This window comes from Nicotiana sylvestris, chromosome 5, assembly GCF_000393655.2.
Source record: "Nicotiana sylvestris chromosome 5, ASM39365v2, whole genome shotgun sequence".
Lineage (NCBI taxonomy): Eukaryota > Viridiplantae > Streptophyta > Magnoliopsida > Solanales > Solanaceae > Nicotiana > Nicotiana sylvestris.
Window position 1 is genome coordinate 178,779,593 of NC_091061.1, and position 25,564 is coordinate 178,805,156.

Consider the following 25,564-nt stretch of genomic DNA (forward strand, 5'->3'; position numbering starts at 1 on the left):
CAATGGGCGACATTCCATAAATTGTAAACTCTTTTTTTTAAGAATTAAGGGGTATTTTAAATGAAGAATTCTCATAATATAATAAACAATTTGTGGAAAAATCCCTGATATCATTATAAATATTTTGCGCAATTAGGGATACGTTCGCGTACCCTGATTATATTTTTAAAAGCAAAAATTCGGATTATGCGTACGCGCAATTTCGAACGAATATTTAGTAAAAGGATTTTTCCAAAGGCGTTAAATCAATTTCATAAAAACCCGAGATGTACGGTTCACTATTCAAAAAAAAACAAATATTCTTGATTCGACATAATTTCGAAAAATGATTGTTTAATAAATATATTACCAAAAGTTATTGTGTACACGTACACGTGACACAATTCCGCATTTTTAAAATTTATAACACGAATATACGTACGCGTAATTCGATTCAAAGAAGGGTCCTCAATCACAGTAAGTAAAAGCGGTAGAAAAATCATGTAACAAAAAGTATTTAATAAAAATCAAGATAATTAAGCCAATAATAAAAACAGTTAAGCGACCGTGCTAGAACCACGGAATTCGAAAATGCCTAACACCTTCTTCCGGATTAACAGAATTCCTTACTCAGGATTTCTGGTTCGCAGAATAATAAACAGAGTCATATTCTCCTCGATTCAGGGATTAAAATTGGTGACTTGGGACGCCTTAAAATTCCCAGGTGGCGACTCTTAAATGATTAAATAAATCCCGTTTCGACTGTCCTTTAATTGGAGAAAACTCCCCACGCGCCCCGCGGGCGCGGTGAAAAGGAGGTGCGACAATAACTCGTGAGCATGTAAATAAATTAGAATTCTTTTTCTTTCATTATAGAGACAAACGAAATAGAAAACATAGTCACTATAGGTCGATCCTTTTAAAACAAAAGTGAGGCATGCCTTGCCAAACAAAAATGCAAATTGCGGGGCCCTCAATAATTGGTCATAATAAAATACTTAAAATTTGGGATGGGCCGTTTAGCGAATTTTACGGCCTTCCTCAAAGATAATAACGCGTTAGACTTTTAGGCGCGATTTTTAATTAAATTACATTCTTCAATTCGGGTGCGCATTTATGCGACCCAAATCCAAATCTCAACGAAATCGGAATGTATTAACAACCACGAGTGCATTGATTGCGACGTGGTTCGAGATGCATTTTCATGACGTTGCAATTCCATAAAAAAAATAATAAATAATAATAAAAGCGGTTTAAACCTAATAAAAGCACACAAGTTATAACATGTATTAAAATCAGATATTTAGCCATTATAACAATTTAAGCGACCGTGCTAGAACCACGGGATCCGTGGGTGCCTAACTCCTTCCCTCGGGTCAACAGAATTCCTTACTTAGAATTTCTGGTTCGCAGACTTCATTTGGAAAGTCGAAAATTTCCTCGATTTGGGATTCAAGATAAATCGGTGACTTGGGACACCAAAAGCCAAATCTTTCCCAAGTGGCGACTCTGAATTAAATAAATAATCTCATTTCGAATATTGTCACTTAAATTGGAAAAACTCCCTCACGCATTTATCCTTTGGGGTAGGCGCGCAAAAAGGAGGTGTGACAATTACTTAAATTTTATTGTATTGTATCGTTTAAATCTGTCGTTACCTAACAATAAAAAGCGATACTTTATAAAACGACAGATTTGGTGTGGTAGCATCGTTTCCTTATTCTTTCTCTCATCTTGCCTTTTTTTGTTATTAAACAATCCTAATTTATCATTTAGCCTACCTTTTTATTTAATAATATTACCTCGTCCCTTACCTTTTCTTTATAATATTGCAAGTTTATTCTTCATATTGTTAGTGCATGACATCATGAAACAACGGAAAATAATATAATCTAACAAAATATTGTATACATCAAAACGATACAATACAACACAATATACAATATTATACGATACATTATGAAACGATACATAACAAGCATCCAAACAAGCTGTTAGTGGACAGAGTTATTTGATACATATACTGATAAGAGAAAACATATATCCTATGAAATTAATTGAAATGCACGCTAGCTGGCTCGACTTCATTATTCTAAAAAAAAAGGGAACTACAACAACAGCAACACCAATAATGATAATTAATTAAAAAATAATGGTGATTTAGAAAGTACCTTTTTGAAAAAATGTTCCGCAGAACAAGGGGTTAATTAGTGCATGTCTTGCGTCAATATATTGACACATCAATCTTTTTACCGAATTTAATGCAACTAAATTTATTCTGATTAGATACGCACGTCATTCAATTATTCAGGCTTTTTATGTCTTGGCAGCTTTAGATTATTCCCTTATTAAAAAGATAGCAATCTTTATATCATGATTTTTTTAAAAAAAAAAAGAGAGTTGGAAAGGTTAAAATAATGAAGAGATAACAAAGTTGTTTTCATGATTTGACACCATTGCACATAGATCATTCAAGCAAATGCGTACTGGAAAATAGTAGGAAATATGGAAGACAAATATATACTTTAATAACAATGAAGAAAATAAACTTCAAGACTAGCTAGTATGATTAATCCAAGCTAATAGAGCAACAAAACAAACCTTCTGCATTAACCATCAATACAAAAAAAAAAAAATACTAAAATAGTAATCTCTATTCTAAGAACCTAAAAAATATACTAGAAGCCATATATAAATATAGAAAATCCATTATAATTTCAAACAAACGGTGCAAACTCATATTTCTAAAAGTACTATAAGTTTAGAGATAAAAAATATAAAGATCGAACGCCCTCTTAGGTGTTTATCCTGATTTTATTATCATATTTGGTTTTTCTATCTTTTGAAAGAAAGGGCAATATATTTATCATAATTGGTCTCACATATTTGGCTAGTTCCTTTGTTGGGAGGAAAATGTTTGAACTTCTATAAATTGAGGATCCTTCCTTCTCATCAGTAGCATTCACAATGTAGCTATAAGGGGGTTTGAGAGGCTTGTTTCGGGGGAGAATTTCGAGACAAGTGTTAGTCTATCACTCGTGTTTGCTTCTTCGTGAGGTTGTTCCCTCAATATTTTGTACTCTCTTTTATATAGTGGATTACTATCTCCGCTTGCGGACGTAAGTCAATTGGTCGAACCACATTAAATGTTTGTGTCACTTTTAGTATATTTCTCTTTTGTTGTCAAATTTATCGTAGTTTCAAGTTTGCTTTACTTGTTTCCACATGACACCTGATTATTTCGATCCTAATAATTTCATGCTCTCCATTACACAACTTCATCCACCAATGACTCACAAAACCGCCTACTCATAATCACGATAATAAATAGACGACGAGAAAGGAAATTTAACACCTAGATTTTTTAAAACATATAAGTCATTATAGACAGGGGCGGAGGTAGAGTGTGGGATACAGGATCAGCCGAATCTAGTAATTTTTGTTCATACCATGTATTTGTCTTAAGAAATTTATTGAAATGTACAACTTATTAATTTAGAACTCAGTAACTTAAAATGATTGCAATTCCGAACCCATAAATTTCAAATCCTGGCTCCGCCTCTGATTGTAGAACTACTGGCCTACTGCTAATGAATTTAACAACTGGGATTTTAAGTTCAACAGCAGCTTTTGAAGCCCATGGTTGGAGAAAATCATAATAAAATCAATAAATCAGGGTTTAGGGTTTTCAAGATTAGGGTAAAATCAGGACTAGCCAAATCAAAAGCTTCTTCAAGAATGTTCATGAGATGGGGTAGGAGACCATTTGTGGTGTGGTGACAAGGAGGAAGAATATATTGGTAAAGTTTTGAGATGAAGTTCCAAAAATTGAATTGATTGTGAAAATTCTGGGTTTTTTTCTTAATGGAGTTTAGGGTTACTGGTGTAAAACATAAGTAAAGTTGCATGGATTCTAAGATAAAAATTTATTCGCATCGATTGTTTATACCAAGCCAATGAATATAAGACATGCTATACACCTTTTAGCATTTAATCATGGTTAACTGATATGCATTTTCTACTTTTATTTGTTAATTATTAAGATTAATTATTTAATTAGGTGTAAACACTCGGTGTGAACAAGTATTTACCGTGGATGACGCGGTTAATAATTATTGCATGTCTTGCGTCAATATATGTATATGTATAATCGATACTTTCGTTTATACGGTGACAAAGTGTATACAGAATGACAATTAACCATACAAATATTAGGACAGTAAGTGAATATGAACAAGTTACTGTGTGGGGAATGTGGGACTTTCCCACATCGGTGGTCTAAAGCTATTTTATGGGCTTTTTAAGTTCTTGTCCATTTATCATGTTTACTTAAGAATACACACTATTAAGTGTGTTAAATATTTGGGTCGGTCCGGTTATTAAATTAATATTTTTATATTTTTTATTTCTATAACAGAAAATGAGTTTTATATTCAAATAAACAGGCACATCTGTTAATGAAATAAAGTGACTTTTGGGCAAAAGACCTAACTTTTGCTCTATAATTCAGAAAAATCTGCAAATATCAAATAGTGGCTTGTTATACGGGCAGTAACTTCTTTAAGAAAAGTCGTTCTCACGCCTCAAACCTTCTCAATCTCGTTTTTTCAATTACTGCTTTTCTAACAGTTACTTCGGCTTGAACACGGAATAAGCTCCACAAAATAGAGATTAAATTATTATTTACAAGGAAAAAGTAAACAAAATAGGAGATTTAATGAATAATATATATTAAGTATTATATGACATATCGAGTAATTTTTTCAACAAAAAGAAAATGACGCATATGTGCTAGCTAGTGAAACTATAAAATTCATACCAATGTCAAATCTATCTCCATGGCTCTACCTTGCGGGCATAGCCGCGAAGTGCTTCAAGCTTGCTAAATACAAACATGTGCGCAAGCTGGCCCGAACCACACCATAATTAGAAGAACGGCAATGGGTCAAATATACCCCTGTACTTTCGAAAATGGTCTAAGAATACCCCTCGTTATACTATTGGGTTATCTATACCCCTGTTGTCATACTTTGGAACAAAAATACCCCTATTTTGGGTGGAGTGCCACGTGACAGCACCAGATTAAAACGACCTTTTTTTTTTACCCGACCCGATTTTCACCCAAAGTAGAAAAATTCCTCAATCTATGTCCTAACTTTAAATTTTAAAATATTTTTATTTATACTTCTCGTTTATTTTTAATGATAAGTTTGTATAATACACAAATTTTTAATCTGAAGATTCAAATTTCAAAAGTTTACAAGTGTTATAATATTCTTAACCTTATGTTTTAAAGTATTATTTTTCTAAATTCAATGTCGAATCAAAATTTACCAAGTAAATCGAAATAACCCGTTGATTAATGAATTAAAAAAAAGTGAGAAATTAGAATTTAGTCGTAGAAATGATAAAACACTAAGATGATTTTGTTTCTATACTTAACTCTCAGTAAGCAAATATTAAGGAAATTTTTTACCTTAGGTGAAAATTGGGTCGGGTGGTGGGTTTTTCTAAAACAGATCGGGTAAAAAAAGAAATCAGTCGTTTTAATGTTGTCCTACCACGTGGCACTCCATCCACAATAAGGATATTTTTGTTTCAAAGTATGACAACAGGGGTATAAATAATCCAATAGTATAACAAGGGGTATTCTTAGACCATTTTCGAAAGTATATGGGTATATTTGGCCCTTTGTCGTTAAAAGAAATATTGAATAATACTACCCCTGTATCAATTCATGTGTATGTCACATTCCATAAATCATTCATGAGCAGGCAACTAAATGTATAAATCCTTAACATATGATGACAATGTTATTACACAGAACAAACCACTTCAAACATCCATCCAAAAATGCTCATGTTGGCAAACAGATATTCATCCCTATTACGACAAGGCAAAACACAGTGTTATACTACTACATCAACATTTGTTGCAATCTGTTCAATTGTAACTTCCAAAACATTTCAGTCGAAGTTCACGATCTGATTAAATCTACTTGTTTGGTTATCCAAATACATGTAGACTACTTCTGCTTTAGGTGATGCACGGAAAAAGTTTGAGAACTCGGCGAATATTTCTGATCTTCTGTCAAGAGATATGAGATTTTTGATACATAGGTACGATGGATCAATTAGCACTCTTACCAACACTGGGGACTTGGCTAAGAAAAGCTTGATAAGCTGCATTTCATGTGTCATTCCTGAAAAGATTTTTAGCTTAACTTCCTTGAGGTGATTAAATATCACATCCGAGAAACGTTCGAGTTCAAGCGATTCTACAACACCAGCATCATGTAGATTAAGAACCTAAGAAACATAAAAAGAAGTCAACTCCCAGGTTATTGAGGATCTAAGAACAACAACAACGTCTCAGTGTATTCCCACAAGTAGGGTCTGGAAAGGGTAGGATGTACGCAGCCTTATTCCTACCCGGGAAGGGGCAGACAGACTATTTCCAGAAGACCCTCGACTAAAGAAAAGATGAAGAAGCACTGATAGCAAGTAATAACAATACAAGATATTTAGAAAACTAAATCCAAGATAGCAAAGGATGAGATGAAAGAAGTACTGATCACAAGTAATAACAGTAATTGAGGATCTACAAAGTATGAAGAAACAACAACAACCCAGTATAATCTCACTAGTGGGGTCTGGGAGGGTAGTGTGTACGCAGACCTTACCCCTACCAAAGGTAGAGAGGCTGTTTCCAAATAGACCATCGGCATCCTTCCCTCCAAAAACTCCCCACCTTTGCTCTTGGGGTGACTCAAACTCACAACCTCTCAGTTGGAAGTGGGGATTGCTTACCACCAGAGCAACCCCTCTTGTCTAAAAGTATGAAGAAAAAGCCACTAAAAATAAGAAAGAGAGAAAAGAGTCAAAGCACTAAGAACCTCAGTTTCGAATGACTCCAAGTATGAGAAGCTTCTTATCAAGCAAAGATAATATGACAACTTATATGATTCCCTCGGATTCATATAAGGCACGTAAAAATGCTTGACACGATTATGATCAAAGGGAAGCCTTGTTGGTGCTTGATCTGCACATGCATAATCAAACTAAGAAAAAGAATATCAAAATTCAAGATGACTCAGCCCAAAAGAAGTTCGATGTGTTAATACGTGCATAACAATGAAATCATAAAGCAACATCTACCTTGTCACCAAAGTACAAGCTGACGTGCTCGAGAGCAAAGCAAGACTCGAAAAATTTTGCAAGATAAAAGTTCTCTGCTTCCACAGAAGAACCTTGATATAAGTGCAGAGATGCTTTTGTCAGAAGAGGGACATTCTTTAGACAGAGAGAACTTATACTGCCTGTGAAATCAAAGGATTTCAGCATGGGGGCATTAATCTCAATTATGTTTAAAATTTCTGAGACTTGCAACACCAACCGCTCAAGCAACGGGCAATGATTTATTAAACTTTCGAGCAACTCAAAAGAAATTGTGACCCTACACAATTCCAGGCTAACTAAACTTGAAAATCCTTTAAAGGCTGATGGAGGATGTATTGAGCAATCATGAAGAGTCAAATGCCTAAGCTGCGAACATTCAAAAAGTGAAGAAGGCATTTTGTATATCTTTTGCCATGGAAAGTGAAGAACAAGATGTTGAATGTCATTCCTCGAGAGGAAATATATGAAGTTGTCAATCGTAGGACATCTTTTCGAATCAACAACGTCGAGCTTGAACTTATTAATGGGTCCTTCATGAAGGGTCAAAATTTGATATATAATCTTTGTAAATTTAACTGTAGGGGATAGTTTATCCTTTTTTGTTTTCCAAAGAGATTCATCAAGCTTCAACTTTGTAAGTCTACACCAGTGATACCTCCATTTTTTTGATAAGATGCTTGTTCTCACAGCATCTTTACAAGGCAAACGCATCAGAATGACATCGATTACATTATCAGGAAGGTTGCTAATGACGTCAGGACCTAAACTTCGACGATTCTTTCTTCCTTTAGGAGGCATCATATAAGAATAATCACCAAGAACCTATAGAAAATAAGCAATAATACAAAGTAAGGAATCTCCAAACTATTCACATTGTCAAACCAACAAAAGAAATAAAGGTGCATTCGAGTTGAATTCAGTCAACTATCTCCTCTAGTATCAATGTATACGGATATTCCAATGTGACACCCTAGGCGAATCCCACATCGACAAAACATGGGAGAGATGTTAGGTATATAAGTAGACAAGTCTTAGACCCTGGTGACGCATTTTAAACCCATGAGGGCCTAGACCTAAAGCGGATAATATCACTATCGGGCTGGGCTGTTACATCTTATTTGCCTTGAGATACCCATATCAGGCTAACAGAGTGGCTATTAGAATTTCTAACACCTCTACTGGATATTTAACATAGCTTAATATCCATTAATTGCATTCTCACGACAAGAAGAAGAACAACAACAACAACCCAGTATAATCCCACAAGTAGGGTCTGGGGAGGGTAATATGTACGCAGACCTTAACCTTACCCCAAGGGGCACGGAGGTTGTTTTCAGGAGACACTCGGCTCAAGAAAGCGACAAGATACGATATATTAGTACTATCAATAGACTCATAATAAAATAACATAAAATAACATAAAATAAAGCCCTGCAGGAAGTACGAAAAAGACGGAAGATATAATAATATCCGGCAGATAAAGCCCTGTATCCTAAGACTAAATCATAACTGGCTAGTCTCACTTTAGTGAGCTGTTGAAATGCTCACAACCTTCTCTAACCTACAACCTTAATGATCGACCGCCACAATTCCCTGTCAAGAAGAACCTTCTATCAATAATTCAAAAATACATTTTTGGGTTCAAAAGGAAAAATGCAAAGAACAGAAATAAATGTCAAAGCATAAAAACCAGAATAATTTCCAAGATTTGGTCTTTTTTTTCTAAATTAAGCTGAAGAACCTATAATTGCAATAAACACCAATTAAAAAGAGGTATTTACATTTTAAGCAATTATTTAGAGCCCGGGGGGGGGGGGGGTTGTACATTTTGAAGCGTACCAAGACGTAGGAATACCGATAATGTCAAATCTTCAACTGTTCTGGACACTTCAATTTGACCTTTCAACTCTTTAGGGTTCATCGCCAATTCAAAGAGAAAGAGGATTTATTTAAAGGGCAAAGGTACAAATTGGCCCTGAACTTTGCAAATGGTTCAAATTTGTCCTCCATTAATGGTTATTGTCAGATCTACCCTTGTCGTTATAAAGAAATTATATGTTAAATTTGCTGGAACTCCATCACCAATCCTTCTTGATCACCCACCACTCGCCGGAGCTCCACATCGACCTCCAAATACTAAGGGTTTGTTTGGAAAGTCACATGGTAATTGGAATTGAGTATAATTATTAGGGTAATAATTATACAATTTAATAATTATATAGTATTATAATTACAATGACCTATTTGATTGTCATAATGTAATGACAGTCTAATTACAGATGTACTGTATGGTTGCATAAATATAATCATACAGTTAGATTAAATTTTAAATATAAAATTAATTATTAAAAATAAAAATTAAAAGCTAAGATTTAACAAATATAAGCCTTTATAAATAATAGTAAATTTTACATTTAAGATAGATATTGTTTCTTGACAATATATTAATTACTAATTATATATTTGTAACTAATATTATAAAAGTAAATGATATATATATATATATATATATTTCAAATTAATAATATTTTACTTTAATCAATTGTAAGAACTAAAAGTACATATTTTGTAAGAACATCATGGATAATATTTATAAATATAATACCATAACACTACTCAAATATTTTAGGAAAAAGTAATCTATCAACCTTAACTGAAAAATGAATGGCTTACATTTGAATTAATAAGTGAATACTTTTAAAGAAAATAAAATAAAAGTGGAAATATAACATAAAATTCAAAATTCAGAAAAAATTAACATAATACTCTTTTGTAAAATTACAATATAATCTAAAATAATTTTCAATGTAGTTTAAGTAAATATAATTCAAAAGTAAAGGAAAACATAATTTTATAACCTCATTCAACAATGAGATTCTATTTTAATCACATCAATCACTATATGCTAAGTTTATTAATGATGCATTACTTCTAATACTAGGAGGAGTGGTTTCAAAACTAAAATTACAGCACAACTATGCTAAATGAAGAAAATAATAATAAAATAAAAAATACGAGCAACTACATGGAATCACAAAAAATAAAGGTTAAAAAATGAGAATATTATTTAAATATTAAAAAGTAATCTATCATTATACCACAGTTAAGTTTGCACGTAACCTCATCCAATAATAAAGTTCAACTTTAATGATATCACTCATTATAAGTCAAGTTTATGAATGACTTATTCTTTCTAAGATTACGGGGTATACCTTTTTAGAAAAATTAGAATAATAACATGGCTAAATGTAATAAAAAAAATAAAAAAATATGAGAAATTATATAGAAACACGTGAGGTTCGAAAATGAGAATAAGGAAATAAAAAAAATATTGTAAAACTAATACTTAAAAAAGAATTTAAAAACTTAAGAAAATTAAAAAGAAAAAAATAGAAATAAAAGTCAAATCATAAAGAAAAGAAAAGATATTCAAAAAATAACCTTGTAATTACACCATGTAATTGTAATTACCAACAATTGTCAGCTCCCCCTTGAGAATTGTATAGTATAATTACACCCTCTCAATTACACTCAATTACATGCTAACCAGGTACTCCCTCCGGTCCAAAATAAGTGATTTTATGGCCTTTTTCTTGTGGTCCAAAATAAGTGATTTTTCCAGATTTCAAGAATGAATTAATTATTTTTTTCCTACATTGTCCTTAGAGTAAATAGTATTGGAATATGTGTTAGGAGTGTTTATGTGAGATAGTAAAGGTTAATATGGTCAATTCTATTGCTAATTAATGCTAAAAGATGGATTTCTTAATCTGTGTAAAAACATTCAAAAAATCACTTATTTTGGACCGGAGGGAGTAGTTACTTAGTCAGACAAACATGTCAAAACTGTGTAATTACACCCAAATCCAATTTCATGGTGACTTTCTAAACAGGCTCTAAGTGGGCATTTGGACATAAGAATGGTAAAATTCCGAAAAAGGTAAATAAAAAAAAATCAAGTAAAAATGATATTTAAAAATTAGAGTCGTTTTTTGAACATGAATATAATCTTAGGTTGTTTTTGAATTTTTGTAAGTGATGTGAATGAAAATTTTAAAAAACAACTTTTTGGAGTTTTTAAAATTTTCGAAAAAATCTAAAATTCATTTTCAAGTGAAAATTAAAACTTTTATGGTCAAACACTAATTTCGGAAAAAAAGTTAAAAAACAATTTGATGGCTAAGCGGCTCTAAAACACTCACGTACCTAAGGTCAATTTTGGATTATTTAGTAGAGTTCAAGGCAATTTTGACCCTTTATTAGTAGAAAAATATCTTCTCTTACACCAAACACAACAACCGTAACATTACGGGAGAAATTCAAAAATAGCCAGATTTACAACTGATCGTTTAAAAATATTCCAGTTTTAAAAGTAATCGAAATTTAGCCACTTTTTATGTAAAGATAAATCTGAGCGAAAACACTGTTCAAAACCCGGAAAATACGCCAGTATATTATACTGGAGTTCCAAGCATACTCCAACATACTATACTGGAGTTCCAGAATAAGTATGCTGGAACTCCACCATAATATGATGGAGTTCCAGCATAAGTACACTAGAACTCCAGCATAATATACTGGAGTTCCAACAAGTATAATTGTCCAGTATAATATAGTAGAGTTTGGAGCGCCGGTGCTCCAGTCTCTAGTATATTATACTGGAGTCAGCAAAATATATCGGTCCAGTATAATATGTTGGAGTTCATACACAGGTGCACCGAACTTCAGTATATTATGCTGGACCGGTCTCTATTGCAACAAAATAGTAGCTATTTTTCATTGACTTCGTAAACGCTGGCTATTTTTGAATGACCGGTCCAAAAACTGGCTATACCATGCTATTTTTACTAACATTACACCATGAATATTGTTGGAAAAATACAACAAAGTACAGTAAAAAAATAAAATGAAGAAAATCAAATAAATATTCTTCAGGTTGAAGCGCGAATATCTCGCTCTCTTTAAGGAGATTCAGGGTTGTTGCGGTAGAATTTTAATTTACCGGTCCATCAACAATACTCTTAACTTGTCACGTTCATGACACAATAGCTTGACAATGTCGTATGACTCAAAGAACTCCGAACTAGTTGTTGCGTCCAAAGCTCGACCACAAAAAAATACCTTCATTCGACAAAATAATATTCTCTTTTCTAGTGAATAAGTTGGAGATATAAAAAAATAAAAAATCTCTCAAATCTCTCTTTTTTACCACACCAACTTTTTGATAATTATTAAACCTCATTACCAAAATTGAAAATGTATGTACAGATATTTTAAAAAAAACATCAGCTTTAGGACATTTTCTACAAGCATGTTGTGTAATGCATTGCAACTCATCGCCCCAATATATTGCATTCCTTCTAATTAAACTTCTGCCAAACAATCGCATATACCTCACCAGCGAAACAAAAAATATTTCACGGGTGTTCAAACTATAAAAAAAAATAATAATAAACTCCGACAAAAGGTGTAAATATATATTATATAGCAGCAAACAACGGAGAAGCTAGGCTAAAAAAAATTCTAGATGATGATGTTAACCTAAGCATGAAAACTAACCACAAAATCCACTCTACCTTCTCTCTAGGAAGACTGTGAATAGTGACGCTGTCACTATTCACCGGATCATAACTCCGTCGTCCCGCAGTGGAAAATTACAAGATTGGTGTCAAAAGAACCTCCTACTCTTTGCGCACAATCCCCAATTGGTTTCATAGTCAAAGTCATAGCCAATTGTTCTAGATCTTAATTTCTTTTTTCGCGTGCACTGTAGCATCGAGAATTTCCAGAAATTCAGTTCTTCATCAGATGTTTTGACGAGAATTGAGGCAGCCATGGATGCTGCGAGCTCTCCCCAGCCTTTGGCTGTGGGAGAGACAAATCAAAATACTAATGAAACAAATCCAAACATGATGCCAAAACAATCCTATGATGCATTGATTCAAAAAACGAAATCTGCTGCAACCTCGTCAAAACTGGAGTTAACTCCTGTCCATATGGTTCATGGAGAACCAACTGTAGAATTCACAGTCGAAGAGGTGAACACTTTCACCATCGAAGAAGGACTGCATCAGGCAGTAATTCTCAAATTTTCATATGGCAAACCAGATATTCAAGAGTTACGACAGTTAATTCTGAAACAATTCAACGTCAAAGGTTATTGCAACGTTGGACAGCTAGAATTTCGTCATATCTTGGTACGTTTTGATCTCTTTGAAGATTATGTTCAGGTTTTGTAAAGATCTACTGGGTATGTTAAGGCGAAGGGAGATGAATTTTTCGTTAGGACGTTTCCATGGATGTTAGGATTCAATCCTCGTGAAGAAACTTCAAGAGCTGTGGCATGGATTTCTTTGCCTGATTTGCCTGCAAATTTTTTCGCAAAGAAATCTTTATTGTCTATAGCTTCAGCAGTAGGGAAACCTCTTGCAATTGATAAAGCGACTCAAGATCGAACAAGACCAAGTACAGCAAGGGTTAAAGTCTTGATTAATTTATTAAACAAACATCCTAAGAGAGTTCGAATAAATAGACAAGAATTCTGGGAGAATTGTGGAACATTATCAGCAGATAGTGTTTGACAATCTACCAGAATACTGTACTTGTTGTAAGCACCATGGGCATGATGAAAACTCATGCCGTAGGAGGATCGAGGATGGTAAGGAAACTGCTGCTGGAGGAGATGTAGTGGAAGGCTTGGGCAATCTTGACAAATTAGCTGGTGATGCCAGGGATTACCTTAATGCCAAGAGAGCTGTGCAACCGAGGGATCAAGAGGCAAAGGAAAATCCTATAGAAGAGGTGTTGAAGTTGGACAAGGGACCTCCTAAACCCTCTAGAGATGTCCCTGCCTCTACTATATTTGCACGAATGTATCTAGCTACTGTTGGTGCATTGAAAGCTGCTGCAGATCGAGCTATAGGTAATGCACCTCATGTGAATAAAGCAATGGATAGAGCAGCAGGAGATCAGCATGTTGCAGGAACTGGTAATATGGATATGGGATCAATGCCTTCAGGTGTTAAAGATGGTGTTAAGGCTAATTCACAAAATAATGCTGAAGGTGAGCAACAAAAAAAATATACAGGGCAAATCTCTGACAGAGCAGTAGCTGCCCAGATTTTAGGGAATAACAAAATTGGGAAAAAGAGTTTGTTAATGGAAAATAGTACTAGGAAGGTGTTTGAGGATAGTAAGAGAGGATATATGAACAAAAAGGAGGGAGTTTGGAAGGTCGTAACAGGTAGAAAATCCCCTTCAAAGAAGGAGGTTTCACCAAAAAATCAGACCCAAGATTTTCGACGAAATGACCTCGGCAATGGTTCCAGCTCAAATTCATTCGAAATTCTTATTGCTGCTGGAGATTCAGAAACTGTTGCAACAGGAGTAAATGAAAGTGGGACGCGCAAACAAATTGTTCCAATAGCCAACAATGAACAAGATGGCCCAGGCAGTGTTGATTTTAGAAAAAAGTTAGGTGTTCGACATAAGGATTCAAAAAACAGGTTGGGGGCTGAACTAATTGGTATTCAAGCACACATTTCCAATGCACCTACTCTATATTTCTCCAACCCTAATGTAGAACAAATAATTAAATATACACAGAATGAAATGATGTTGAAGTCTACTTTGGTTAAACAACCCTTGGTCACCTTGAATACCTCCGTATTTGATGTTCCCTCTCAATCAGTGGAATCCTTTGGGGAGTTTGAGGGTGAATCTGGACAGTTAATGCTAGCAACTGGAAACAATAATGATGTTATACAAGCCAAGGTGAGGGAAACGGCTATTAATTACAAGTTTTGGCGTGACCAACGTGAGGAGGATGATGAAGAATATTGGGGAGATGGCTTTATTGGATACTCATCGGAAGAGGCAGACAAGAAAGAAGATCATTATAGTGCAGGTGAAGAGATTGACTCAAGACCATTTTCAAAACCTGAAGGAGCAGCAACTTCCAAAAGCAAACTGAACGTTTATGCTTCAGTTTTTCTGCCCAGAAATTCTCCAGCTGGAAGCTCAAAGCAAGCTGCAGCAACACAAACAAAGCAGGTAGTTCCAGTTGCTAATGATCGAACAGCAGCAGCAGTGATAACTGGACAGCAGCAAATAGTTGAAACCAACCCAATTCTTGATGTAGAGCAGAAGCAGCTTAATCCAAACCCCTCAGCTACAATTCCTACTGATGATCGAGGAGCAACAGTAACACTAAATACTGGACATTAGCAACTTGTGACAACCTCCACAACTTTTTCAGTAGAGGAGAGACAGCTTTTGGATGCAATGCAACAAAATGATGCGAACGCTCGAAACAATGTAGCTGGAGTTGTTACTGAATCTGGGCAGCAGCAACAACTCATTGCAAACACTGCAGCTGGAGGTGTTACTGAATCTGGCCAGCAATATGTGGTGACAACCAAACCAGCTATAATACAACAGAGGCAACAGGAATATTTGGCTAGCTTTGAATCTGGACAACAACTGCAGAATGCTAACACTCCATTCCAACAGCAGCAGCAAATAGGGAACACATCAAGAGCAGCAGTCCTTTCATCAAATTCAAGAGAACAACAGGACATTACTGTAAGCAATATGACTGGACAACAACAATAACTTGAAAGCATACCAAGTACTGCAATAATGAGCTCAAATGCTGGACAGAAACAACAGGAATCCAATACTCCTATGATTTCTGAGGAAGATAGAAAACTGCTTGATGCATTGGCAGACTCTACACATCGAAACTCAGTAAGTTCAATGCAAATTGTTAGTACAGGAAATGTGAGTAAAAACAGGAATAAAATGCAAGTCATAAAGCAACATCACAACACGACAGCTTTGGCAAATACACAACAAGGAAATGTTTTGATGACACAGGACCTCGTCGACAACTATCCGCATCCTGTGAATGTGGATAGAGATATGTATGAGGAAGAAGAAGAAGATGTTGTTTTGAAAGAATGCCGTGCACATGCAGCAAAACAAGGTGATTTATCTCCTATGCATAGCGGCAAAATAATGAAAGCACATACAAGGAAAAATAGTTGGGACGAGAAGGTCAGTGATTTTTTAAATGTTAGGCGACCTCCAATGAGAGTTGCCAAACAAAAGAAGGCTTCCCCAACTACCTCAACGAGGTCAAACCGTTCAAAAAAGAAGTCATGATTTTTGAAGACATTTTGAAGAGCTGGGACAGTGATGACAAAGAATTACAAATTGAAGAATTTACAAGTTTGGGCAAGAAGGGACAACAATTTAATTCCTTCTTTATTTTATTCTACCATTATGTTAGTATACTCATTTGTAATATCATCACAGAGTATGTTATAAACTCTGTGATGATCATTGAATATTTGGTACTCTCCAGTTCTTATTTTTTACATGCATGCTAGTAGGTGAGGCTATTTTACGCCTCAATAGGATTAGTAAGATAAGGTCTAGCCCGGTTTGTGTTACCTTGGTCCTATGCCTTTGGAAATTATCCACACGGCTATAAGATTATATGCCCTCGTGAGACTTTGCAGGCAGCTGCACCATGAATCCTCTACATGAGGCTGCCATAGACTTTGTGAGGCGCAGATGAGTGATTATATAGCCAAGGCATATGGGTAACAATACCGGTGCTATTGTCCCCCTTATTTGTACTATTCCTAATTGTTGTATTTTTTTTTTCTTTTTATTAATAAAAAACTAGCCCTAGGCGCTTGCCTAGCGGATTGCGAAATATATATATATATATATTATATACCTTTAAAATCATTTGCACAATATAATTTTCCAACAAAAGATGGTCAAAATTACATGACGAAATGTGGTCAATACCCTTACCGGAGTGTAGCTTCGCACCTATACCTCACATGTGAAGAAGAGGCGGAACAGACTTTTATTTCGCTACTGATTCTTTCTCATTTATACATTATGGAACTATAATTTTACCTTAAAGTGAAAATCTTTTATAGAAATTATACCTTAAAATACTTGTTCATACCAACAACAACAACAACCCAGTATAATTTCATACGTGGGGTTTGGGGAGGGTAGTTTGTCCTCAACCTTTACCCCCACCCCGAGGGCAGAGAGGCTGTTTCCGAAAGACCCTCGGCACAAGGAGATGAAAAAAAAGCACTTGTGTTCATACCAAAAGCGTGAAAAAATTCTATGGAATTGTCTGGATCAACTTTGCATTTATAAGTAAGCTACTCATCGAAAAAGAGATGAAACCAGGGGCGCAGCTAGAGCATACAATACGGGTTCTCGGGAACCCAGTAATTTTTGCGTAGATCCTGTATTTATATTAAGAAATTCACTAAATATTTGTAAATATCTAACTGTGAACCCAGTTATTATTGCATATTAATCTAAAATTACGGTAGGAACCCATAAGCCTCAAATCCTGGATCCGCCTCTGGATGAAACCCAGGGCTTTGGTTCAATCATTAAGACGATCATGGAATAAGTAAGACACTTATCAAAAATGCATTGTATCTCTTAAATGTTAATAGTCACGTACAACTATTTCGGCTTTAGGTGATGCTCGCTGATATTTTGTGAACTCTGCGAGTATCTTTGCCTCTGTATATGCATAATACGGACCAGGCTCAATTAGCATTCTCACCAGCATCGGAGCATTGGCCAATAGAAGCTTGACGAGCTGCATTTCAAGCATTGTGCATGTTATTCCTTCAACCTTGACAGTCCTAAGGTGATTCAACGTCACATCCGAGAAGCTTGCTGAAACTTCATCAACTTCATTATCCGATTCATCCATAGATACCTAAGAAAGATTATAAAGATTGAAGATCTAATGAGTACGAAAATAAGGAAGTCGTCATTACATATGAATAGCGCATACAAAAGAAAATGAAAACTATAAACATCACTAATAACCTTCACTTCGAGAGTTTGTAAATATGGGGCACTTCGTATCAAGCAAAGAGCACAGGAAATATCATCTAATTCATCCACAGATACATAAAGATGTTTGAGATGGTTAAGAGCAGAGGAAAGCCGTCTTGGTACATCAGCAACCAAGAACTACAAATAAAATTAAAAATCAGGATGACACAGAAGCCCGTAAGATGGTACATTTAATGAGAATACATTACAATGAAGTTTTGAAGCAACATTTACCTGGGAACTTCCATATTCCAAGTGCAGATGCTCAAGAACAGGAAATGACTGAAGAAATTTGTCAAGATCACATTTTTCTGAATCTTCATAAGATTCACCATACATAAGAGAGAGTTTAGTAAGATGAGGAACATATTTTAAGGGGGCTTTAATTTGAATGTGGCTTAAAGTATCTGAGATTTTCAACACTAAATTCTCAAGGTACGGGCTAGAAGAGATTAAACTTTCCAGTGATATGGAAGAAACTGAGACATGACACAGTTCCAGGCTAATTAACATATTGAATCCTTTGAAGGCCGGTGGAGGACATATTAGACAATTCTGGAGGGTCAAATGCCTCAATTGGGAACACGTGAAAAATGACGAAGGCAATTTGTATAGGTTCCACTCTGAAAATTGAACAACAAGATGTTCAATGCCGTTCCTAGAGAGGAAATATATCAAGCTGTCAATCTTAGGATACTTTTTCAGTTCAGACATGGAAAGGGTAAACTTAGTAATCGGTCCTGAATGAAGGGTCAAAATGTTGTACATAATGTTTGTAAACTTAATAGAAGGGGATAGCAAGTTATTTGTCGTCTTCCAAATTTTATCATCAAGTGTCAGCTGTGGAAGTCTGCACCACTTATACCTCCATTGCTTCGATAAGATGCTTGTCCTCACAGCATCACGCAAAGGCAAACGCATCAGAATGGCATTGATAACATTCTCAGGGAGATTGGTAGGTAAACTTTCACAACTATGTTTTTTGTGCTTAGGTGGCATCATACAACACCGATAGGACTGCAGAAAATAAACAAGAACACAAAGGTAAGTAATCTACAAATTATCTGCATTTAGTACATAGAGAACACTCTGATGAATGGCATTCTTTAGAGCAAGAATACCTTCCATAAATACTTCATGAATCCAAGGGAATATACAGATTTGTTATTGGAAAGAGAAAATCAAAAACATTACATACGAGAAACACATCATCTTTTGCCTCTAATAAACTTCTCAACGGACATCTATAGCTACACGGCAAGGAAAGATATATGTCCAGTATTTGCGAAGTTTCACTCTAAGTTAGTTCTTGGTTGGTAGGACATAAATTAGACACAATGTATTATTACTAGGTTCGGTGGCGATTGGTGAAAATTAAAGTAGAATTAGTTCAATTAAATTGCACACCGCGAGGAGTCCCTTGCACCATAAACGATTCGCTTCCATTTGATATAGAAAGGAAAAATACTTTAAATAATTTACACCAATACCTAACTTCAAAACAATCCAATGCTTACCAGCCTATCCCCCCCCCCCACCCCCTATATCGCACCCAACTTCCAAGGGTATGGCATAGCGGCCAATGAAGTGGGATGAAAACCATGAGAGAATAAGGTTCAAATCTAGCTTTAGGTAATTTCTTTCCATTTACTAAACCATAATGGATGTAGTTACAAGTGCCTGTGGAATAGTTGAAGCCCTCAAACTCGCTAGGGCACCACTGTTTTAGTGGTGGGGGTGGGGGACTCTCTATGTCACATTTTCTAGAATAAATTCTTCTACTCCAACACTACATCAATCCTTTAGAAGATTCTGGCAAGCGCCATTTACTTCTAGAAGATTCAAGAACATGCCCCGAAACTGAGCTGTGACTTAACTGTGGATGAATAAGTGTTCTACATCTTCCTAATCTTCTTCGCACATTACATACCTGTTGCAAATTATCAATCCCCTTCATTGTAAACTGTGTTGGGTCAAGCAAGCCTCTCTAGACACTAACCAAAAGAAGCATTTAACCTTGTAAGGTGCTTTTTTTTCATATCCTTTTGCATGGCCATATTTATTGTTGTTGACTTTCCTGATATAAAAGATTTGTATGCAGACTTCACTGGAAAATACACATCTTTGTTCCTTCCATATTATCCTGTGTGATGTAAACTGCAACTCTTGAAGAAATCACTGGTACCAGGTAGCTCTACGGCTCTACCCACCAAGACTTGGGTAGATCGGAAGAAATCACCTAATGTTTTCGTCTTCGGTAGTATTGAACGTGAGACGTCATGGTTCTCCTCCTACTTCTTTCTAATTACTTTGCTTCCATAATTATCACTCATTACACACTACCGAAGACCTCATGGTTCTCCTCCTACTTCTTTCTAATTACTTTGCTTCCGTTTATCACTCATTACAGAACCTCCATAACCATTTCATTGGGACAGATATTTTGAAACCTTACATTTCTAACTCTGGTACCTCTATCCTTCTTATCTATTAGAGGTCGTTTGGTCTGAGGGATAACGGATTATAATCTGTTATGATTTCAAGATTAATTTATCCCACGTTCGGTAGGATTTTTGATATAGGGATTAGCAATCCCTGAATTGTTTATATACCATTGGGGTATTATTTTTATCTCCACTCCAAGTGGGAGAAAAATGCCACGATTAATAATGCAGGAATTAAACACCAAAATGACACGTCTGTCATTCTTCAAAACTCTTCTCCTAAAGTCCTTAAAGAAAGCCAAAGCTAAAATTGAAAATAAAAGTTTATTCCACTTTTTCTAGTTTAAAGCAAACACATGTTTTATATTATACTTTTTATATCCCATTTTCAGTCAAATGAACCAAACATCTAACAATAAAAGTATATCCACTAAATAATCACGCCATTCTTAATCCAATATTATAATCCCATCATTATAATCCAGTATTACTTGTTATCAGTGCTTCTTTCATCTTTTATTTTGGTATCGTAGTCTTAGTTTTCTAAATATCTTGTACTGTTATTACTTACTATCAGTGCTTCTTTCATCTTTTTCTTAGTTGTGGGCCTATCGGAAACAACCTCTCTACCCGTTCAGGGCAGGAATAGGATAGGAATAAGGCTGTATAAATTTTAGTCTCCCAGACCCCAATTGTGGGAATACACTAGGTCGTTGTTGTTGTTATATTATTAATCCCAAAATAACTTGTTCACCAACCAAACAACCCCTTACAGTTTTATTTTCCAATTAACCAGATTGAAGGATCTTTTTCCCCAGTTTCCTTTTTTGTGAGAGAAACGTCAATGGATTCTTATGCTTTTAAATAAAACTACATTAAGAAGTCACTATTAAAGAACACATACACAAACGCCCAAAACGAAACTAAAAATTAAAACATAGTATTGAAACAGAACATAACAGACTTATTATTGAAGTTCATTCAAAAGGGAATAAATGATAAAACACAAAAATAAATAAATGATGGAAGCACAATTTAAACTTACAAGAAGATTGCTGATAATGGAAATTCCAAAAGGATGGAATGTGCCTTTACTCTTTGGGTTGTTGTCAGAAACCCTTATGCACCTACTTGTGTGCTGCTTGAGCTGTTAACGGCTTGTTTCGATGGTTGTTAGCATTTGTACTGTATTTTATGTTATTTAAGGGGTGGTTTGGTAGAATAGCATTAGATAAAATAATGCATGTGCAGACAATAAATTAGTGTCGAGAAAATAAAATCAAGACCGAAAAATATCGCAACAATCGTAGTATTTTATTTAGAATATTTGAGTGTTACAATCTCTATGAATGCTCTGATTCTTCCTTCCAATAGTAGATAAATTCAAGGGCCTTTGAGCTTCATCTTGAATTTGACCTTGATCTGTTCTTCGTTCTTGAACTTGCACTTGATTTCTTGAACTTGAAGCTTGAAGCTTGAAACTTGTGGAGGAATTTGCAGCGTTTGATCCACGAGCTCTTTCTTGCTTCTTGTTATAACTGTCACACCTCCTTTTTCACCTACACCCCGGAAAAAGGGTATATGTAAAGGAAGTTTTTCTAATTAAAGGACAATCGAAACGGGATTTATTTTAAGAAATTCAGAGTCGCCACTTGGGAGATTTATGGTGTCCCAAGTCACCGATTGAATCCCGAATCGAGGAAAATATGACTCTGTTTAACAGTCCGCGAACCAGAAATCCGAGTAAGGAATTCTGTTAACCCGGGAGAAGGTGTTAGGCATTCCCGAATTCTGTGGTTCTAGCACGGTTGCTCAACTGTCATATTCAGCTTATTTATCTGAATTTAATACATGTTGAACTTATGTGCCAATTTTAGCTTTCAACCGCTTTTATTCAATTATTTTTAGAGAAAATTGAACGTCGTTTAAAACGTGTCTTTGAATTGCGTCATATGAAATGCACCCGCAATCCTGAACACATTTTATTCAACGTTTTTGGGATTTGATTTGGGTCACATGAAATGCACACCCGAGTTTAAGAAGGTAAATTATTAAAAGCGCACCTAAAGTGACTAATGTGTTATTATCTTTGGGGAGGGCTGTGAAATTCGCTAAACGGCCCATTTCGAATTCTAAGTATTTTATCATAGACATTTAAGAGGACCCCGCAATTTATGCATTTTTGTTTAGCAGGGCTCGCCTCATTTATTATTTAAAGGCCAACCTAAAGCAAACTACAATTTTCTACTTAGTTTGTCTCTAATAATAACAGAAAAATCCCTAATTAATTAGTATTGTTCAAGAACTAATATTAAGAACTTTATATATATCAATCAACAATAATCCCATTTTAAACTAAGGCATAAACTATATGGAAACATCAATTGGTTACAGTTAAGACCAGACAATCTATACATACATAGTCAAAATTTCAGCAGAAGCTATTGTTGTATACAATCTATACCTTGAGCACAGTTGGACAACTTAACACATGAATCATAACAAGAAAACAAAATTATAAACAGCAAAAGCTAATAGAATTTAACATTCAAACAAGACTTTTATTCAAATTCCAATTCGAACATCCAAATCTGCATACAAATTCAATCTGGTTCCAACTTGTGGCACTTCATTTGTTAGCAAAAGGTATGAAGGAATACCTGGAAATGAAAGTCAAAAGGGGGTGAGATCAGAAGTAAAAACAACATCAATCACCAGCAGCAACAAAACAGTCTCAGTTTTAATCCATCTATTAACCCCAGATAGTTCAATGAAACAGTATATGGAAGATGGTTTCAGCCAATTCAAAATTGAAAACCAAAAATAGAAATCAATGAAACAGTAAATTCCAGTATTTTTCAGAATGTTTTCTTAGCTCTCTGCCCATGTATATCCAGTGTATCCAGAGTGTATATCGAGTGTATACCGCTCTCTCCGCCCCCTTTTTTTCTTCTCCTCTCCGAATTTCCTAGCCTTCTACCCTATTTTAATGTTCTCCCTCTCTCAGAATCTCTTCCAAGTTTTCTTAGCTTTCTGCCCTTGTATATCCAGTGTATCCAGAGTGTATATCTAGTGTATACCGCTCTCTCTCCCCCCCCCCTTTTTTTTCTCTAATCTGATTTTAAGCTCCCTTAAATGGGAATTCAATTAGTGCATTTTCTACTACCAATTCAACTTTTCATTTCTTTAATCATCCACTTAATTGTTCACTCAATTAATGCTTTTAATTAATTTGATAATGCAAATACTACCCTACCACTATTAGAAGCTTCTCAATTAGTAAATTGTCCCAACCAGATTTTCCTCTTCTTATTCTCAATGGATTTTGGCTGAGTTTTGGTTTTGGGCCTGGCTAAATTGGCTCAACCAGATTTTCCTCTTCTTATTCTCTTTTCCTTTTCAATTTTCTTTTCCTTTTTCTTTTCAATAATTAAAACTAAAATCCTAATAAATTATAAAACACCAAATTAACTTAAAAATTAATTAATTCTAACTAATAATTATCACAAATAATTAAATGCCAAATTAAAAGAAAATCACACAATTTGACTAAAATTACAAAAATATGTTATATTTTTTTGAATTTTTATTTTTGTAAAACATCTAATTATTAATTAATTCCAAAAAATGTAAAAATCAAATCTCAAATGAAAATGCTATATTTTTGTATTTTTAATGCATTAACAAAATTAAACATGCACACAAATATATGCAAACAATCAGGGAAATCACACAATAATTCCTAAAAATAACACATAATTAAAGAAAAGACCTAATTTTGGGAATTCTTGTGGAGTAATTCGTATGAGGCAAAAATCGCGTGCTCACAGCTGCCCCTCTTTGTCCGGAAACATGAAGAGTTTTCGTGCAAAGATAAAGTGAGCGGATACGAGCGATTTTTGCCTGTTTGAATACTCCGTGGGGAAGCATTTTTGAAAGATTTCACCGAACCTCTGCTTCAAAGGTTTCCTATATATCCTTGTCTATAAAGGAATCAGGTCAATGTAGTTCGGGAAGTTTTGGTAGCTGGGACTACCATGAAGCTGCGGTTTTGATGTTACTACTGCTGCGGCTGCTGCTGATACTGCCTACTGACCTCCTTATTACACCATGACAAAAATGAAGAAGCTAGACTAAGCTATAATCTATGCTTTACAAAGGTTTATTTCCAAACTTGATCTTGTGACTGATGTTGCCTTGTCGATTTGTGCTTCCTCCGCTGTTTATTTACTTCTGACTCGACTTGTGGTCTTCCTTCTGATTTCTGCTGGGGATTTTTGTTGTAACCCTCCGCTTTACTGACTTCAAACTTCAATGTATTCCTCTGTTATATGGGCGGGCTCCCAACTTCAAAACTTGAAAAATGTAAAGACTGAAATGTATTCCCTGCTCTCCAGGCGAGCTCCTGACTGCTAAACTTGAACTGCTTCTCCCTGTTCTCCAAGCGGGTACCTGATTGCTAGACTTGAAATGTATTCCTTGCTCTCCAGGCGGGCTCCTGACTGCTAACTTGAAATGTATACCCTGCTCTTCAGGCGGGCTCCTGAATTCAACCAAAATAGACGAAAACAAAGGAAATTTTCTGCCCCAGTTTGGGTATCTGGGAACATATGTAAGTGTAAAACGAATCACATTACCAAATATCAACAAGAACTTGAAAACTAAAACTTGAATTGTACTCCCTTGTTCTCCAGGAGGGCTCCTGACTGCTGAACTCGAACCGTCTTCTCTTGTTACTTGACACTATTTTCCCTTGCACCTCGAACCATTTCCCCTGAAACTTGAACTACCTTCCTTCGAAACTGTTTTCCCTAGAAACTTAAGTTGTTTCCACTTGTTCTCCAGGTGGGTGCCTGATTACAACAAAATAGACAAAGCAAAGAAAATTTTCTTCCCCCAGTTTGCACTAGGAAGATTTGTGAGTTGTTAGCAATATTGTAAATCAAAATATAACTTGAAATACCAAGACTAGGAAGTGCGTCTCCTAGGGGTGGAACATTAATGACTTAAACTAGGAAGTGTGTCTCCTAGGAATAAATTTAAATGACCGAGACTAGGAAGTGCATC

At 35.1% G+C, this 25,564-nt stretch overlaps 2 protein-coding genes across 9 annotated transcripts; both read right to left on the reverse strand.

The window, feature by feature from the left end:
• Positions 1-5,751: 5,751 nt before the first annotated feature.
• Positions 5,752-9,307, reverse strand: LOC104214026 (F-box/FBD/LRR-repeat protein At1g13570-like). Of its 8 annotated transcripts, none has more exons than XM_070145708.1 (5): positions 9,013-9,307; positions 8,709-8,750; positions 7,137-7,979; positions 6,875-7,039; positions 5,752-6,287 (listed from the first exon to the last, which is right to left on the reverse strand). In XM_070145708.1, exons 3-5 carry the CDS (start codon positions 7,956-7,958, stop codon positions 5,946-5,948), a joined length of 1,329 nt encoding a protein of 442 aa, XP_070001809.1. In that variant the 5' UTR covers positions 7,959-7,979; positions 8,709-8,750; positions 9,013-9,307; the 3' UTR covers positions 5,752-5,945. The 8 variants fall into 8 exon arrangements, 6 of the variants coding, with proteins under 6 accessions (XP_070001809.1, XP_009762252.1, XP_009762195.1 ...); XM_009763950.2 differs by having other exon boundaries at positions 8,997-9,307; XM_009763893.2 differs by having other exon boundaries at positions 8,668-8,750; positions 8,997-9,307.
• An 8,163-nt stretch (positions 9,308-17,470) lies between these two features.
• LOC104224415 (F-box/FBD/LRR-repeat protein At1g13570-like) lies at positions 17,471-21,657 on the reverse strand. The gene is made up of 4 exons (XM_009776063.2): positions 21,543-21,657; positions 18,288-19,070; positions 18,045-18,191; positions 17,471-17,931 (listed from the first exon to the last, which is right to left on the reverse strand). The coding sequence occupies exons 2-4, from the start codon at positions 19,053-19,055 to the stop codon at positions 17,653-17,655; spliced, it is 1,194 nt and encodes a 397-aa protein (XP_009774365.1). The 5' UTR covers positions 19,056-19,070; positions 21,543-21,657; the 3' UTR covers positions 17,471-17,652.
• Positions 21,658-25,564: the final 3,907 nt, after the last annotated feature.